Genomic DNA, 17,014 nt, shown 5'->3' with positions numbered 1-17,014 from the left:
ACTTCATGAACCGTTTTTTGATATAATCCTCTATTGACTCCATTTTTTGACTACCTTAGTTAAATAAATATTAGCTAGCTAATGCCCAACTTTGCCCATATTCCTCTGTCTTAACCTTGCAATTTGATCATCCATCATTGGTTTTACTGTCATTCCTACTGTTTTTTTAGTTTCTTCAAGTTTATGGTCTTTTGAATAATTTGCTATTTTACAGATTGTGATACGAGAGACAGACATCTCTTAGAGTTTATTGAAAAATTAAATAAAATATTTCCCTACGATCATGGAGTTTTTATGATATTCTTTTTAAATCACTTTACTTTGAAAAAAGATGAAGCAATTTATATTCGGCCATTGATTCCATATTCATTTTTATATGGTGGTAAGTATTAAAATATTGTTTAGAATTTCTTAATATAGTAGTTTTACATTCCTTTGTTAACTTGCAGAGTGATATTTCGTTGATTCTTGGAATCCGAAGTCTAAAGTACTGCTTAAGTTGGCTTCGTCAAGACTGTCCTCGAACCGGCGTAGGTATGAACAGACCAACGATTAACCTGGAATCCTCACACCAGACTGAAAAGACAGGAAACTGCACGTCGATTTCGACTATTACAACACTTACTAGACAAACGGTCTAAACTTCCAACACATTACAAAAGACTGATCTACATGACTGTAATAAGGCCAATCTGGACATAATGGAGTTGAGCTTTGGGGCTCCGCTAAACCTTCGAATTCCTCTCGTATTCAATCTTTACAATCCAAATTCCTTCGTAAAATCCTCAATGCTCCTTACTTTGTCACAAATAAAATCATACAAAAAGACCTTAATGTTCCCTACGTAACCGATCTAGCCCGAACCAGATATCACTCCTTCCATTATAAGCTCTCTAACTCAAACACCCTAGTTTCTAATCTTGCATCCTCTTCCATTCCTGACAATCCTCCGAGGCGCCTGAAAAGAAGATGGCCACGAGACCAGCTAATGTAAAATGTCATTAGAGTGCTACCAATGGGTAGTTTCTCTACACGCCTGTAACACTCCAATTTAACTTAGATCAGATTTACTAAATGTATTATAATGTACAGTTGTAAATAGCAATAAATAAATATTAAAAAAAAAAAAGTATGAACAGTACGTTTTTTCTGTAGCTCTTGTGTCGAGGGTGGTCAATACGTTTTCTTAGCAGGACCGATAGATACTGCGTGTTCATTCATATACCCAATGTTAGAAGATACATAATGTTTCGTTTTCAGAGATTTAATACATTATCATATATCAATATAACCAGCCTACTAGATTTACGCAGGTTTTTCATACCACCTTTCCCCTACTACTTCTGGGAGACAGGGTGAGGTGGCCTAATACTGCTCTACTTCAAAGTAAAAGCGAAAGCAAAAAAGTCACTACCCGAAAGGGCACCAATATTTTGACATTACCACTTGATGAAATAAGTCTCCAGATATTGTAAAGATCTGTTATTCTTTATATTGTCATACGATACCAGTCTTCTCATTTAGTTGGTGACAAGAATGAGGGGAGCTATTTCTCAAAATTTAGGAGTATAAGGAAAGGAAAGTGAAGGAAGAAAAGGATATTAAAGTAACAACTACATAAATATTCGAATACCAATTAGAGACATCTTAGTAGGGGACTCAAATAGAATCTGTTATCAACCTTGTCTGATGGAATCTTATATAGTTCCCATTAAACGTTGTAAGGCTTTCAAATAGTGAATTTATTTGAGCTTGTAGTGACCATGCTGCTATCTGTTGGTCTCAGATTAAGCTGCCGATTGACCATTACAAACTGACGCAACGTACTACAGTACTAAAGTCGCAGGCACACATCATTTATTGAAATGATGGATCAATACATCGATATGAATTGAATATTTCTCGTAAATATTTTTATTTTACAAATTAATAACCATGTTATGTTGTAATATTCTTAAATGTATTATTAGAATCAATAAACATTACAATAGAATCTTCTGATCCACTAAAATCGAAAGTCTTATACGTAGCATCTCTCGATGACGTTTAATACATACTTCAGTGAATCCTCCTCCTTAGGAGGCAGTGAGAATTAATGTACACAGTGCATCAGTGCATTCCAGTATTTTTTAAAACTGTATATTTGATTCTTGTGTTGCACTGCCCTTTCCGAATCTCTCCTCCTTCTAGTATCTGATTTCTTTTCGACGGTTAAGGTCGAAATAAGGTCCTTAAGGACCTTCGGTTCGTTCCTGTATGAATTATCATTTCTATTCATCTCCTAACCAGATAACTAACCTGTATGAATATGCGATTGTCGAGGCCTTCTGGTTTTGAGTACCTCACATGTTCAATTGGAGTCAGAACCATCTAACACAACCACTTCGACAAGCTCATTCAAGAGGTCTCAATGAATTAGTTATATTAATTATACGAGTATATACAATGATTTGATTTTTATAGAATAACACAGTTTATTGATATAATTGATCAAGTCGTCTTGATAGAATTGTTGCGATTTGATGAGCTTCAAACATATTCAATGCGGCATTCGCAAGCTGAGTGGGTTCCTACAGCTAACTAACTAAGTATATATAGAGATAGTGTTCCACAGGAATCTGGCTATATTCTGTTTGGTTCACTACATAATTTATAGCTTTGCAGGAGTGAAACTAATCTATGTTTCTATACGAGATTATTCTTAGGCAGATCAACAAAATAAAGAAAGAGCATAAATATATATATATGACTGACTGTCAGTTGAAGATGAAATAAAAAAAATGAATGAACTGTTTGGAAAAGATTTAGTTAATTGAGTAAGGGAAAGGGTAATACTAAAAAGATTAAGTTCGATGATAATTTGGAGGAAGAAGGAGGCACAATTTGTTGGTAATAATCTTCCTCTATTGAACATAATTGTGATATTAACTATATGCTTCTAATCAATTTGTTACAGATGCTGTCGAATGCACTACAAACACTGATAATGATATTAAAGCTACATTTACTACCGATATCAAAGAGGTATCATTATTTATAGAGTACGCCGATTTTACATCTTTTGAGTTAGATCAATTGAAAGTCAAACCTAGATTTGAGCCATACTTAAACATTTATGACTGTGATGAGGATGAATTCGTTCTATCAAAAGCAACAGTAATTATAACATAATGTATCACTAAAACTAGAATGCTTTTCACTTATAATATTACTACAACGCAATTATAATAATTTTCAGATTCGTAAAGATCAGTATTACTGTATCTACGGAAAGCGCACACTTTGCGTTTTTATTGTAATAGAAGGAATGGCTTTAACAATGGAATATACTAAAATTAAGGTTGGAACCATAATGTTAATTCCTCCATGTCATACTTATTACATGAAAGCTTTGGAAGATATGACTATTTTCATGGCAGAACCAAATCTTGTGATATAATTAGAAGAGGATTTCAATTTTTTTTTAATAAATTACTTTTTTCTATATTTTATTACTCTTATTTAAAATAAAGGCTGTATTTTTAAACTAGGTAAAATATTATGTTTCTAGTACATATATCTAGTTGACTTAAAAAAAACACCAACAATTATATTGTATCTTAACAAAAAGAGAAGTAATTAAAAACAAAGGTATACATTGAACAATGAAATCAATGAATATGGCTTTTGAAATTCATTCGTAACAATTTAACGTTTATTAAAACAAATATTTATGATAAACATTACGAACATTTATTAACAGTATAAAAATAAATCTCCTCCGCCATTGAATTAGAGGTTATATGACAATTTGTGGGAGTGGATGGCTTATTGGGAAGGCAGTGGACTACTAACTCCAAGGACCCGGATTCGAATCCGGCTGTGGCTGATAATTATTATCTGTTATCTTTAACCGTTGTGTCAGCCCAGTAGGTTCGAGAGCCCCCTGGAGTCCATCCAGCATCATAAACTGAGTATCCTTCATTGGGTAAAAATCTAATGGTCGAGTGTAATTCTGACCAAATCACCTCCTTGCACAACTGTTGGTCTAGTAACAATACGTCCTTTCAAAGTACTGTACCCCCGACCTTTCATGGGTTGTAGTGGTACAGATTTAATTTAATTTTAAAATTTAAATCTGTAAAGTTTTAGGATCAACTTAGGATAATAGAAACTCAATTAAAACAGTACTAGATTTGGCTTTACAATAATGATAATCTCATTTATTAACTTCAAGATTTCAATTCGAATAAAATATGAATACAAAAACCACGCCTCGCGCAGTTCTTGGCACTATGTAAGGAAGGATCTCATGGTAATGGATTATGGGGATGATCGATAAAAATTCTCTCGCTCGGCTATGTACAATTAACTCATTAATCAACTACGAGAGCGACCCTTCAGGCTGGCTTGAAATTTGAATTGGGAAACAAAGTTTTTGATGGAAAGATATCAGTGATCATATTTCAAGGCCGTTGGTATAAAATCGCGTTGATAAACATAAATTCTCCTACCACAGAAGCTAAATACTAATTCTATGATAAATTGGAGTGGGTTTACCTTACCACGAAACTATAAGGTAGCCGTATGCAAATATTTGTAGGAAGATAGTACAGATGGTGGTCAACAAAGGTGCACAAAATAGAAAAATCTTTTTATTCTAACGTTTTGCCTGGCTTCGTTGGGGATAAATGAAAACAGCAAACATTGTAAAGTGTAACATGACTACAAGAACATATATGGAAAGTTATATAAATAGAATAGAATTGTTTTCATTTTTCTCTGATGAAGCCGTGCAAAGTAGGGGAAAATGTTGGTGACAATTATACAGTTTTTTTTTTTCTGTTTCTTGTTCCATTTTGACCGTCACCCAGACCATTTTCCTACTACTAAGATGTTTCCATCTATAAGTATTTTGATCACAATAACACCATGTGACCTCTTTGGATTCAATTCAGTAAGGCGGTTTGACTTAGTTTTGAAAACAAAAAGATAAATTGATTTGGTTATCTCCAAAACAACACCAGAAACATGAGTATTTCTTCTGAAATCTATGGTCTTTTATGTAATAAATTTATAATTTGCCAATAAGTTTCTTCTTCCATCAAAGTTTATTTAACAACATAGAGATGGAGTTAATTGGGCATTTGCAAACTTATGAGTGGGGAAAGTATGGGAAAGAGAGTGTAGTAGCCTGGCTATATTGCAGTAGTATTAATTGTAGAATTGACTCAGAAACTCCCTATGCAGAACTATGGATTGGTGTGCATAAGAATGGTCAATCCCGAATTAAAGACTGCTTGCATCCTTTATCGGAATTTCTTTCTAAAAATACTCATATCATTGGAGGACTGACTAGTGAAATGTGGTGTTTACCTTTTATATTTAAAATAGTTTCAGTTAACAAGCCCTTACCGATTCAAGTTCATCCATCGAAGGTGTGTTTTTAGCTATTATCATTTATTTGTCGTTAATTTAATGATACTTTCCGGGATAATTGTTCCAGGTACAAATACAAATATATTTGGTTCTAGAGTAAAAAATAAGCTCCAGTGAAAATAACTTCAAAGCTCACTTAAATACTAATGATTTGATTAGGCCCTAAAATGTAATTAAAATTAAATTAGAGGTTTTCTTATTCCTTTTAAGTCTACAGTTATTATTTAAAGCAGAACAATAATAAAATACCTCAGAATTTTGAAGTTTCTGTCACAAGAGGTTGTTTTGTACTATGTATTTTTATCTTATGGAGTTTTAAAATTGTTTTTGCCTTGTATATTCATTTTTAGTCTCAATCTCTCTTGTTTTATGTCCCATCGACTGATAATTGATGATTGTCTCTTAAAATAATATTCTAATTCTATGAAATATTAAATGTTTCATTGTTCGAACTTGGTGCTATTTAACTATTAAAAGTTTTTGAAAATTAAAGTCGATTGATTCAATTTTTTAACTTTTACAGTCCCTGAGAAATGCTCCTTGATAATGTTCTGAAGCAGACACTCACTTAAGATTAAAGTTTTCTAGATAGTGATTTTTAAAAATAGGCTTATTCTATGGAGTATCATGCACATCTGAAGAGTGTTAAAAGAAATAGAATGCCTAATTATTCTATTAATTCTTGTAGAAAATATTTATTTAGTAGTGATCAGTGTTAACTTTTTTATCTTAAACTATTGAATCATTTTCTGCTTCATTCTGGTGAGTCCTGAACACCTTTGAGCCTGAAATTTTCCTTTGTTAGGGTATGTTGGTGGGAATTTTATAAATGAGCTAAAGAATGACAGAATCTTGTGACAGAGGTAAAAAGTGTTATAGTGATTTGTGTGCTTCATCTAAAATTCATATTATATTTTATGGTAATGCTTAATATAATGTGAAAAGACTGTTTTCTTGCAAAGTTTCAGCTTTGTGACTGACCTAGGGAATGACAAAATAAACATTATATATTTTGATATCAATTAATGATGATCACTCCTAGTGGAATGAAAGGATTGATTGAGGTGAAAATGATTTCAAGAAATCCTTTGGTAATTATTCTACGCCATTGTTCCATTTTTGTTATTGATAGGTAGTGATCAATCCTCATATATAACATGCATATTTGTATTTTACAACATTTACTGTAGACAAATATTTTAATGTGTAAACTAATATAACTCTTTAAAATTCATAGATTATAAACAGTTCCTATGCCATTGCAATAACATTAAATAATTTATTGTAGGAAGATGGTCTGGGCAGCAGTTAAGGAAAACAAAAATAGTTTCTACTATTTATTAATGAACAACATTTTGATCGACACTAGGTCTTCATCAGGACTAAAATAAAAAGATGCAGGGTAGGCTAATGTTAAAATATAAAAGTGACATGTAAATAGAGCTGATATGAAGTTGGATGTATAAAAAGATATTCATATAACCAAACTGACATAAATGCTTAATATTAAGGAAGTTAAAAATGAATATCAAAAAGATATGTTCACTGACATAGTAGTGAGTGATGTACTGATAAAACAGAATATATATTACCTAAAATCAATTAATTAACAAAGAAAATAAATTAACTGACATAGTAATTAATAATAGACTAATAAATAATGTTAATGATTATTGTTAAACTATAAGTGATGAAAGTGATAACAAATAAGGCTTGAACAGCTATTTCATTGTTGTACACTAAGCTGTTCATTGTTTTGTACACCTACACCTATCACGTCAGCCATGACAAAGACCATTGTGCGTCGGAACGTTAACAGTCAAAAATAGTTCAAAACTATTTTGTTCTCGACTGCAGCCATGAACATCTAATTGACATACAACCAGACATCTTTTTATAATATAAAATATCTTGGTAAAAATTAATCGGCAATGTTTAATGAGTGAAAATATTATCATATCTCTGTAAATCATTAATTGTCATTTGTTAGATTGTATTTAAAATTAATTGATTTTAGGTACAAGCTCTAGATTTACGTAAAAGAATGCCTAGAATTTACAAAGATGTCAACCATAAACCAAAGATGATTATTGCTTTGAATGATTTTCAACTACTGTGTGCTTTTCGCCCCTTACGACAAATAAGAAGATTTTTGAGAGGTAAAGAGCATTTATTATATAGCTTTGCTTTTCATAATATTTGTTTTATAACAGTTGAGTCTATGGTCGGGGGAGCGGCATGGCTCAGTGGTACTGTGCTACTAACTCCAAAGATCTGGGTTTGAATCCAGCTGTGTCAGATAATTATTTATTCTGTAACTGTAGCCGTTAGTCAACCCTGTGAGTTCGATAACCCTTGGTTCCATCCAGCCTCATATAGTGGGTACCTTAATTGGGGAAAAATCTAGCGGTCGAGTGTGATTCTGACCAAATCACCTCCTTGTACAACTGTTTGTCTAGTAACAGTACTTCCTTACAAAGTGCTGAACCTTTGACCCATCATGGGTAGTAGTGGTACAGATTTTAGATCTATGGTTGAATTGAGATTTTTTTTTTTTTTTTTAAATATTTATTTATTGCTATTTACAACTGTACATTATAATACATTTATTAAATCTGGTCTAAGTTAAATTGGAGTGTTACAGGCTTGTAGAGAAACTACCCATTGGTAGCACTCTAATGACATCTTCTTTTCAGGCGCCTCGGAGGATTGTCAGGAATGGAAGAGGATGGAAGATTAGAGACTAGGGGGTTTGAGTGAATTGATATTTAAATAAAAATAATGAATTTTTGTAATTTATATTCTTATTTTATTAAATCAATTCCTATACTACTTTCTTTAAAGTATTTAATAAAATATCTTCAGGATTACATTCAGAGTGAATTTCTGATTGGTAATTGACCCAGTTTTGCTGATTACTTTTGGTACTTCATCAGAATTTGCTATTTTACTCAGCAAATAACCTATTGGTGAAGAAAATTTTATTGGTCCAAGGAAGAAGAGAAATTTGTATACACCTATCTTAACATTAAATATTTATTTTACAAATATTTCATTTATAAAATACAATTATTATTTATTTCGTTGTACATGATTTTTTTTTTTTTTTTTAACAGAAGTTCCTGAGCTTGAGATGATCATACCAAAAGAGTTAATAAGAAAGTATTTAATTAAACCTAGAAAGGAGTGGTTCATTCAGATATTGCTGAATGTATTATCAAGAGAAGAGGATGTGATGGAAGCTACAATAGAACGTTTTCTGCAAAGGCTCGAGAATGAAAGTTAATAATTTTTCATTTGAAATTTATTAAGTAACTGTTACTTCATCATAGTAATTATAATTATGTAGCTTCATTGATTGTATATATTGTATAAACTTTAGACATAAAAATGTGATGTTTATTAGAATATCATGTTTCCTCTTGCTTATTCATTTCGAACAAACTTTTTTTTTGTACTGTGTAATATTACATTCTGTCATATTTATAGACAACGATAATAGGGATTATCTAGCTCATTCAGACCATATTTATAAACATATAAATTAAATGATAACAAAATAAGAATTAGAAGAGAAAAAAATAAATAAAGGAAAAAACAATACTAATTTAAAAATAAATAAAGAAAGTAAAAAATGATACTAATTTAAAAAAGTAAATAAAATAACCTCTTGAAAATGATCATTTATATTTACATTCAGCCTGAGAAGCTGTGAAACGAGCTCTTCCCCCACTTATAGAGGAAAGAGCTGGACTCCGGAGATCCCGGAGCTTTTCTCCTAACCGCCTCACTATTATTAAAAGCCAATCAAATGAATTAGGGATATGATTAATATTATAATGAATAAAATTTGTGTGTAATGTTGTAGGAATTAGCAACAAACAAATTCCGGGAGGTGGATGGAGGGTGCTACCTCTAGGCACTTTCCTGATCCTCCTAGAACATTCAGTTTGCTCTACCAATGCATATAATGCAAGAGTTCTCGAATGGATACACTGGTATATATGAAATTTGAGTATTTATGTTTGAGTGAAAATTTGTTGACAAACTGTTTTTAAGATGTTTAAAATTATAGTCGGTGACCTTCCACTCTGATGTCTTATATTGACCAATATAATCAACTAAGGGATAAGGTAAAATTAGATTCCTCAAACTTGTTTAGTGTCAGTCCTAATCTCTCTTATTCTAATTATGTACTTCAAGAGGTAGTAACATTCATGAAAATTATAGGAGAGTCCTGTGAATTCTTTATGAGTGGCTCAAATGATAATTAGTTGAAAAGCTGTTGAGTAAATTATGTTGAAAACTATGGTATTAAATTGATAAATTAAAAAAAAAAAATCAAAATCAAAGTGCTCTGTTCTTATATTAATTAAGGCTTTTATTATTCTTTTGAATTTATTTTATTAATCTCTATAGTATAATTGAAATTTAATTTGTTTTACAGGTGAAGACAAGAAAAATAGATATTTATATAATTTAATAAAAAAATTTAGCGAATGCTGTCCGAATGATGTAGGAGTCTTTATGTGCTACTTCTTGAACTATTTTACTATCGAGCGTGGTGAATGGGTTTATATTCCACCTGGAATACCTCATTCCTATATTGAAGGAGGTTAGTAATTAAAAGAATAAAAAAATAACGAGTTCTCATTGTTAGGAATAATAAACAATGCATAAATATAAAATATTACAGAATTTTATGAATAACTAAAGGAGAATAAAGGAAATATAAACATATACGATCCGAACAGGAAAACCTGAGACTGCCCTTTCTTTCCCAAGTGCATTAGAGCTTCATTTTCTTTTGCTAAACTGTTGTATCCTTTAAAAAGTAAAGTTTATCTTTCTTATTACCAACTCGAGAAACCTTAAAATAATAATTTTTATAGCAACAGAAAAAAGAAAATTTTTTTTGTTCATGATTTTAGCCTTCCCTGGTTTTTAATTTTTTTTTTCAAAAACCATAAAAACAACATTATCTTCAACACTACCCCACTAAGTTGTGTGATGCACGTGTTGCACCAAATTTTTTTTTTCACTTCTGTATTTGGAGAGAGTAGGGAATCTGAAAGGGAAATTTAAAAGTAAAGAATAGTTCAGGGAATCTGACTGACAGATTCTTGTAATCACCCTGTATATATATATAAAGTAAAAATGTTGGAAATTTTCAGGAAAATTCTTTTAAGATTCAGGAATAAGTTGAGAATTTCAATTACCGAAATCGTATACAACATTCACACCCTCTATAAACAGAATAAATAATAAAAAATACTACAGAATAATATAGAAAAAATAATATAGATCTTAAAAAAGATCTGTGTATTTATGGTGAAAAACGGTTTTCCCTTTATCAATATGATAAGATACTTGTGTTTGAAGTCATGCAGCACATATGGTATAGTATTTTATGTAAATGAAACTAGATGCTTCTTGTAATTCTCGACTTATTATTTTATTTTTAGATTGCATCGAGTGTTCTGCATGTTCTGATAACGTGATCAGATGTGGCCTGACCCCGAAATTCAAGGATATTGATGTATTTTTGGAAATTGTCGATTTTAAATCCTACCAGATTGACCGTTTGGTAATGGAAGCGGTTCCAAGAACCTCTGGTACTGTATTGGTCTATAATCCACCGCTATATGAATTTGGGGTTACTAAAATAATTGTAAGTAGTTTCTATAGGATTAGTTTAGGTTATTTTATGTTGGATCTCTACTTAGGGAAGTTTCATTAATGCACTTATTGGTTTCCTTTTCAATGAAAAAAAAAAAAACCTTACTACTTCTTATCACCTTTAATCACAGTTGGGAAAAAATTAGCTATAGTTGAAACTAATAACTAAAATTGCCATGGATACTACCCTTATTTATGAATGAACCATTGATAAATAAATATCGTATCCATGGTAATTTTAGCTATTAGTTTCAATTGTAACTAATTTTTGCCAAACTCTGCCTTTAATTCATCTTCCAAACAACGTTTCGTACCACCCAGCCATTATCTAGTCAATATACAAATTATTATATTAGAAGAATTTAGATCTTATCAGCCTTCTTACATTCACTTTTAAAGTTATATTATTTTTTATTGTATTTACATATATAGTATTATAATTAATAGTAGTAGTATTATACATAAATATTATAGTAATATTTCAAGTCCCTTGTTAAATAAAAACAAAAAAGTATTAACTATATGTATATATAGTTGACCGTAAAAATTGATATATAAGAAGTATTAACTATTACTGTAAGCAGAACATAAGACATCGGGACTTTAACAATTAAAGTTAATATTATTAATAATATAAGAAAAATTTGATTAATATTAATAGTGTATAGAAAACATGGTTATTTTAATGATAAAACAAAATGTAAGTGTTTAATATGTAAAAAGTTAAATTTATTTCATAAGCTTTAATTTATAAAGAAGAGGAAATTGGCATGCAAGTAAATGAAAATAAAACAAAATATATGATTGTAAGCTGAAGAATCCTCCCTAATGACATGGTCTGTGTGGATGGCATAAAAATAATTCTTGTTAAGATACCTGAACGTGTTGTCTAAATCAGAAATATGCCGGTCGCCATGTTTCAGGTTTAAGTGTCCAAACTGAATATATGAATAAGAATATCCGGTCAAGAAACATATGCCCCATTAAGGTAGGTCTGTTAACGCTTTGTTTAGGAGATTGTTATTCTTAAACTCTCACGTCAAAAGATTTTTATTCTTATGAATTATTTAACATACCTTTCCTTAATAATTAATATGTATTCCAACTACTTTATTAAAGAAATATAAACATTAAATTCGTATTAAATGTGGTTCAAAGTGATTACCTAGATTATTAAGATATGCTTGGTATCTTCCTTCCACAGCCACATTGGCTGAACGGCACTGGATATTTTTTATTTTTTCGCAAGTTTTAATTATCCTTCTTCGTAAAGAATTTAGGTCATTGACTAGGCTTGGTTATACATTATGTTTCATGTCACCCCTAACCAAAATTTCTTGTAGTGTTAGATCTAGAAAGCACGACAATAAAACTTATCTAGTGTTCAAGATAATCATTTTGAACAACATTTAATATGAATGTTAATGTTCGTTAAAAAAGCAATTGGAACATATATTAATGTATTTATTATATCCCGAATAATTCATAACAATGAAAATCTTTCCATTTTCTTGAGCACTAAGACAATCTCGGTATCTTTCTTGATATGTGATGTCACGCTATTAATATCTGACATCATTGCATTTTTTTTGTTTAGGGTGACAACAAAAAATTAAACAAAATTTCTATGCAAGCCCAGTCAATGACCTGAATTCTTTACGAAGAAGGATAATTTAAAAAATCAAAATATCCAGTGCCGTTCGGCCACAGTTGTTGTGGAAGAAAGATAACCAGGCTGTCTTAATGCTTAAGGTAATCACTTAGAACCGCATTTAATATAAATGTCAATGTTTACATTACATTAATAAAATAGTAGTAAAACATATTAATTTATTTATTTTAAACTAAATAATTCATAACATTGAAAATCTTTAGATGTGAATATCTCCCAAACATAGAATAGGATACTTAAACCTAAACATAAGAAAACATCAATAGTATAAGCCTGGGGCAACAGACAATAACTTACGTTAAATGCCGAAAAGACTAAAGCTATCATAATCGGATCCCCATCTCTCCTTAAATCTATCCCAGGACCCCCCAACCTTATCCTAAACAATACTCCTATCTCATTCTATATGTCAGTAAAAATTTTTGGAGTCATTTTGATCAAACTTTATCCTGGAAACCACACATTGCCCAAATTTCCCATTGAACCATAGCTGCTCTGAAACAATTCAATAGAATCCATTATCTCCTTCCATTTAAAACCCATCAACCCTTAGTTTCCTCTCTTGCTTTCCCCCACTTTGACTATGGCTGCTTGGTATATGGTGGACTTTCAGGTAATCTTGAATCTAAACTTAAACTTCTTATGAATTGCGCAATACGATTTATTTTCAGGATCAGGAGAGATACGCACATAACCCAGTATTATGCCGAGTTGAAGTGGCTCTATCCATCCTTCCGATGCCAGTATTTCCAAGCTTCCTTTCTATTCCTAGTAATTAGTACTCAACACCCCTCCTATATCTTATAAAACCTGCAATCCAAATTCTTAATCCAATCCTATACTACCAAGTCCTATTTATCTGACATCTACCCTCCACTTCACCTCTCCTCAACTGCTGTGTTTGATAAATCATTTTTTATCCAAGCTGCATATCACTGGAACTCTATTCCCTCTAACATTCGTCATTTATCAACCCTTCCCTAGTTTAAAACCCTTATATTTAATTACCTTTTACTTCACCAAACTAATCTCTTTTATAAAAAATAAAATAACTTTAATACAATTTTGATATGTAATAATTAAGTATAGCCACACTGTTTTTGGTCAATATATGTTGTAAAATTAAAATTAGCTTATAATTGTTTTAAGGGGGACCTAGTCCCAGAATAATAAACTATTAAACTAAACAAACCTTTAATAGATATACCATCATATGATTTTTTTTCTTGTTTTGCGATCCTTAATTCATATTTTCAGTTAGGACTCTTAACCCTGGAACACCCTGTATAATAATCAACAGCACTTATTTACTATTTTTAGAATCAAAACCTGAAAATCGATGGACAGTTAGAAATGATGGAATGAATATTTTATTTATGTGAAACTAATAAAAAATAAAAAGTTGAAGTAGGCTATTTAATAACCCAGAAGGGAGTGGGGGGAGGGAAATACAGAAAATGGAATAAGAAAACTACTTTATCTATATTATATTTCTTTTCAGATTGAGAATGGTGAAACGTTTCAAACTCCACTTTATGAGGCTTTTTGCACATTCATCGTAATGAGCGGAGAAGGTGAAGTAGGAGAGGACAATGGAAAAAGAGCAATCAAAATGGGATCTATTTTTTTCTTATTCGCTAATGAGAGGTATCTCATCAGGTGTACTAAAGGAAGTACGATGGTTCTTTATTTTGCGTATCCAAATACGAGGCAATATTTCCAGAGTACATCGAATATGGTTGACTAGTTTAGTGTAAGGTATAAATTAAAATTTATATCATATTTATGATTCACAAATAATAGGCTACTTTCAGATCTTAATTTTAAAAAAAAATCATGTCTGAAAACAAAAAAATTCCGAATCTTTACTGGTTAGCTCTCAGCTAAAGCCACTATCATGCAAAATTTAGTAATAAAATTATTACAAAAGAAAGAAGATGCGAGTGTGGTAAAAGAAAAACTTAAATAGTAATAAAACTATTTAATCTGAACCAATGTTTCGCCCCTTGTTGCAGGGCTTTATCAGGGCTATAAAAAGATACAAACACTTAAATGAAGCAAATAGATAACAAAAATAAAATTTAACTAAGGTGTGGCTAATTAGGATAATTTCTATAAAAATGATCAATGTAAATTAAAGAAGAAAAAAATATGTACAGTGAAACGCTAAATTAAATAAGGATATCAAACTTTTGGACAATTAATGAAATACTAGATTGGTGCATATGAAATGTCGGATTTTTTTTAACATGCAAATATTTCTCTTCCTGTTTTCTTAATTTCTTCATTATGAGAATGTTAAAAAAAAAAAATTGAATGGAATTCATTTTTCAATTTTAGTCATTAATTATTGTTTTGTAAATACCTTTTGGTTTGGAAACTATTACAAGTTAAATTATGACTTACTTCAAGTTTAAGAAGTTGGATTAATTTATAATTAAATAAAGAAAAAATAAAGGCCACTAGACTTTGTACATTTTACATTTTACTTTTTTCCTCTAAAATTGCCTATTTTAAGGTTCCTCTACACGTTTGCCAAACTTAGGTAAATTCGTGTATCCACAAGCGTGTAATTGGGTTATTTGGATTGGCTTATATAAGTAGGGTTAAATTAGTAGCCCTCTGAGTGTCGGTTTTCGGGCACAAAAAGAGTGCTTGTGCTCCATCCACACGTTTGTGTTCAGTTAGCATTGTTTATAAAACTGCCAACAGATAAATATTTCTGCTCTCTGTGTTATAATTAATTAAATATCTAATAATTAACTTCATTTTAAGATGGTATATTTTAAAATTCTTTTGATTTGTTGTAAATACTTTTTATTAAATTTTTTTAATTACCTTTAACAGTTTATTTTTTTATTAATACAGGACAAATATAAGTTTATAAAGACATTATATGTTAGGATAATTAAATTAACAAGTATTTGATAAAAAAATCTAGAATGAAAATTGGATATATAGGTTATGTAGTACCTCTATATTTCTTAGATATATATTAATATATCTAAATTTCTATGAATTTTTCGACTTTTACTTGAATTTTCTGATATTTGTGTTTTCTTTTACCTATCTTTATTTTGTTCCCTTTTTATAATGAAAATAGAGTAAATCAAATGTAATAGCCGAAAAATAATTGAAAAGAACACCTAGTACCTAAGTTTCGCCCCACTTTTCAGGGCTTCATCTGCACCTGGACCATCTATCTACGATCACATACGGTCAACTAATAATCTTCCACTACTTTAGTTTTGTTTTATTTATTCCAAATGGCATAGAATTTTTAAAAAAACTGATAGAGTGCCGCTAATTTTCGAGGAGCAGTGTTTAAGTAATGTAAGAAAAGAAAGTTAAAAAAAAAATACGAGCAATCTCTGCTGGTTTTCTTATTATTTAATTAATTAAAACAACCTTATTAATATTTATATTACTTGATTTTTTTTCCTTTATGAAGCATTTCAGATAAAATATAGGTATTAATTTTTGTTTTTAATGTCTTATACATTAAGTTGATAATGTTTCTACATAAGGAGATGGTTGGGGATTCGATCAGTGAAGAAGATTAATGAGTAAAAACTTAATTCTTTACCTAAGTGACTTGTGGCAGACCGCACATGTTGCCCTGATCAAGGCCCGGAATTCTGGCCAAAATCTTGGCTCTAATAAATCAGTTTTATATAAAATGTAATAATTTTAAAAAATATTAAAATAAAATAAAAAGAATCTTTGCTCGTTTTATTAACTTTCTTCAAATATAAAAGATAATTGGGTTCAAATTAAGAACTTTAATATTAAATAGATAATATAATTTTATTATATAAAAAGAAACTCTTAATCTTAGGGCGGTTTCAAGATAATTGCTAGGCAATCAGAATACAGATACTTACAATAATTTCTCTTAATGTAAATTAAAATCTATTTTACACATGTATCTATTTTTATGTATACAAAACTAACCAAGCTCTACGATCTTCTTTCGTTGATTCCTGGTATCTTCTTTGTTCTTAATCTTATTGTCCTCGCGTCCATAATGGCTTCCTCCTCTTGCTTGACAAGTTGCCTCTCTTCTAACAATGGCTTCCAAGCTTTCCCGCTTCCAGCCGAAGTACGTCCGCTCTCCAGGCAATCCAAACTAAGAATGCCTATCTCCTCTCCGATGCCTATCGAATGGACTAAAACTGGTTAGCTTGCTTTTTAATTTAAAATAACAAATAACAATATTAAAATTATACATAAAATAAAACATAT

At 30.5% G+C, this 17,014-nt stretch overlaps 2 protein-coding genes across 4 annotated transcripts in view; both read left to right on the top strand.

The window, feature by feature from the left end:
• Window positions 1-3,480, top strand: part of LOC106686100 (mannose-6-phosphate isomerase) — a 15,861-nt gene extending 12,381 nt beyond the window's left edge. For 2 of the 3 annotated variants that reach the window (XM_067046062.1, XM_014429233.2), the window contains exons 3-5: window positions 215-382; window positions 2,957-3,156; window positions 3,239-3,480. In XM_067046062.1, coding sequence (XP_066902163.1) covers window positions 215-382; window positions 2,957-3,156; window positions 3,239-3,439 — 569 coding nt within the window. In that variant the 3' untranslated portion in view covers window positions 3,440-3,480. The remainder of the gene's footprint in view (window positions 1-214; window positions 383-2,956; window positions 3,157-3,238) is intronic. The other variant, XM_014429232.2, reaches the window with a different exon arrangement.
• A 1,457-nt stretch (window positions 3,481-4,937) lies between these two features.
• On the top strand, window positions 4,938-17,004 carry LOC106686103 (uncharacterized). Its single transcript, XM_014429237.2, has 6 exons — window positions 4,938-5,417; window positions 7,436-7,577; window positions 8,535-8,699; window positions 9,866-10,033; window positions 10,884-11,089; window positions 14,271-17,004. Exons 1-6 carry the CDS (start codon window positions 5,109-5,111, stop codon window positions 14,514-14,516), a joined length of 1,236 nt encoding a protein of 411 aa, XP_014284723.1. The 5' UTR covers window positions 4,938-5,108; the 3' UTR covers window positions 14,517-17,004.
• Window positions 17,005-17,014: the final 10 nt, after the last annotated feature.

This window comes from Halyomorpha halys, unplaced genomic scaffold, assembly GCF_000696795.3.
Source record: "Halyomorpha halys isolate HHAL.00 unplaced genomic scaffold, Hhal_1.1 Scaffold777.1, whole genome shotgun sequence".
Classification (NCBI taxonomy): Eukaryota; Metazoa; Arthropoda; class Insecta; order Hemiptera; family Pentatomidae; genus Halyomorpha; species Halyomorpha halys.
Note: the sequence above shows the minus strand (reverse complement) of the source record. Positions and strands in the feature narration are given on the sequence as shown.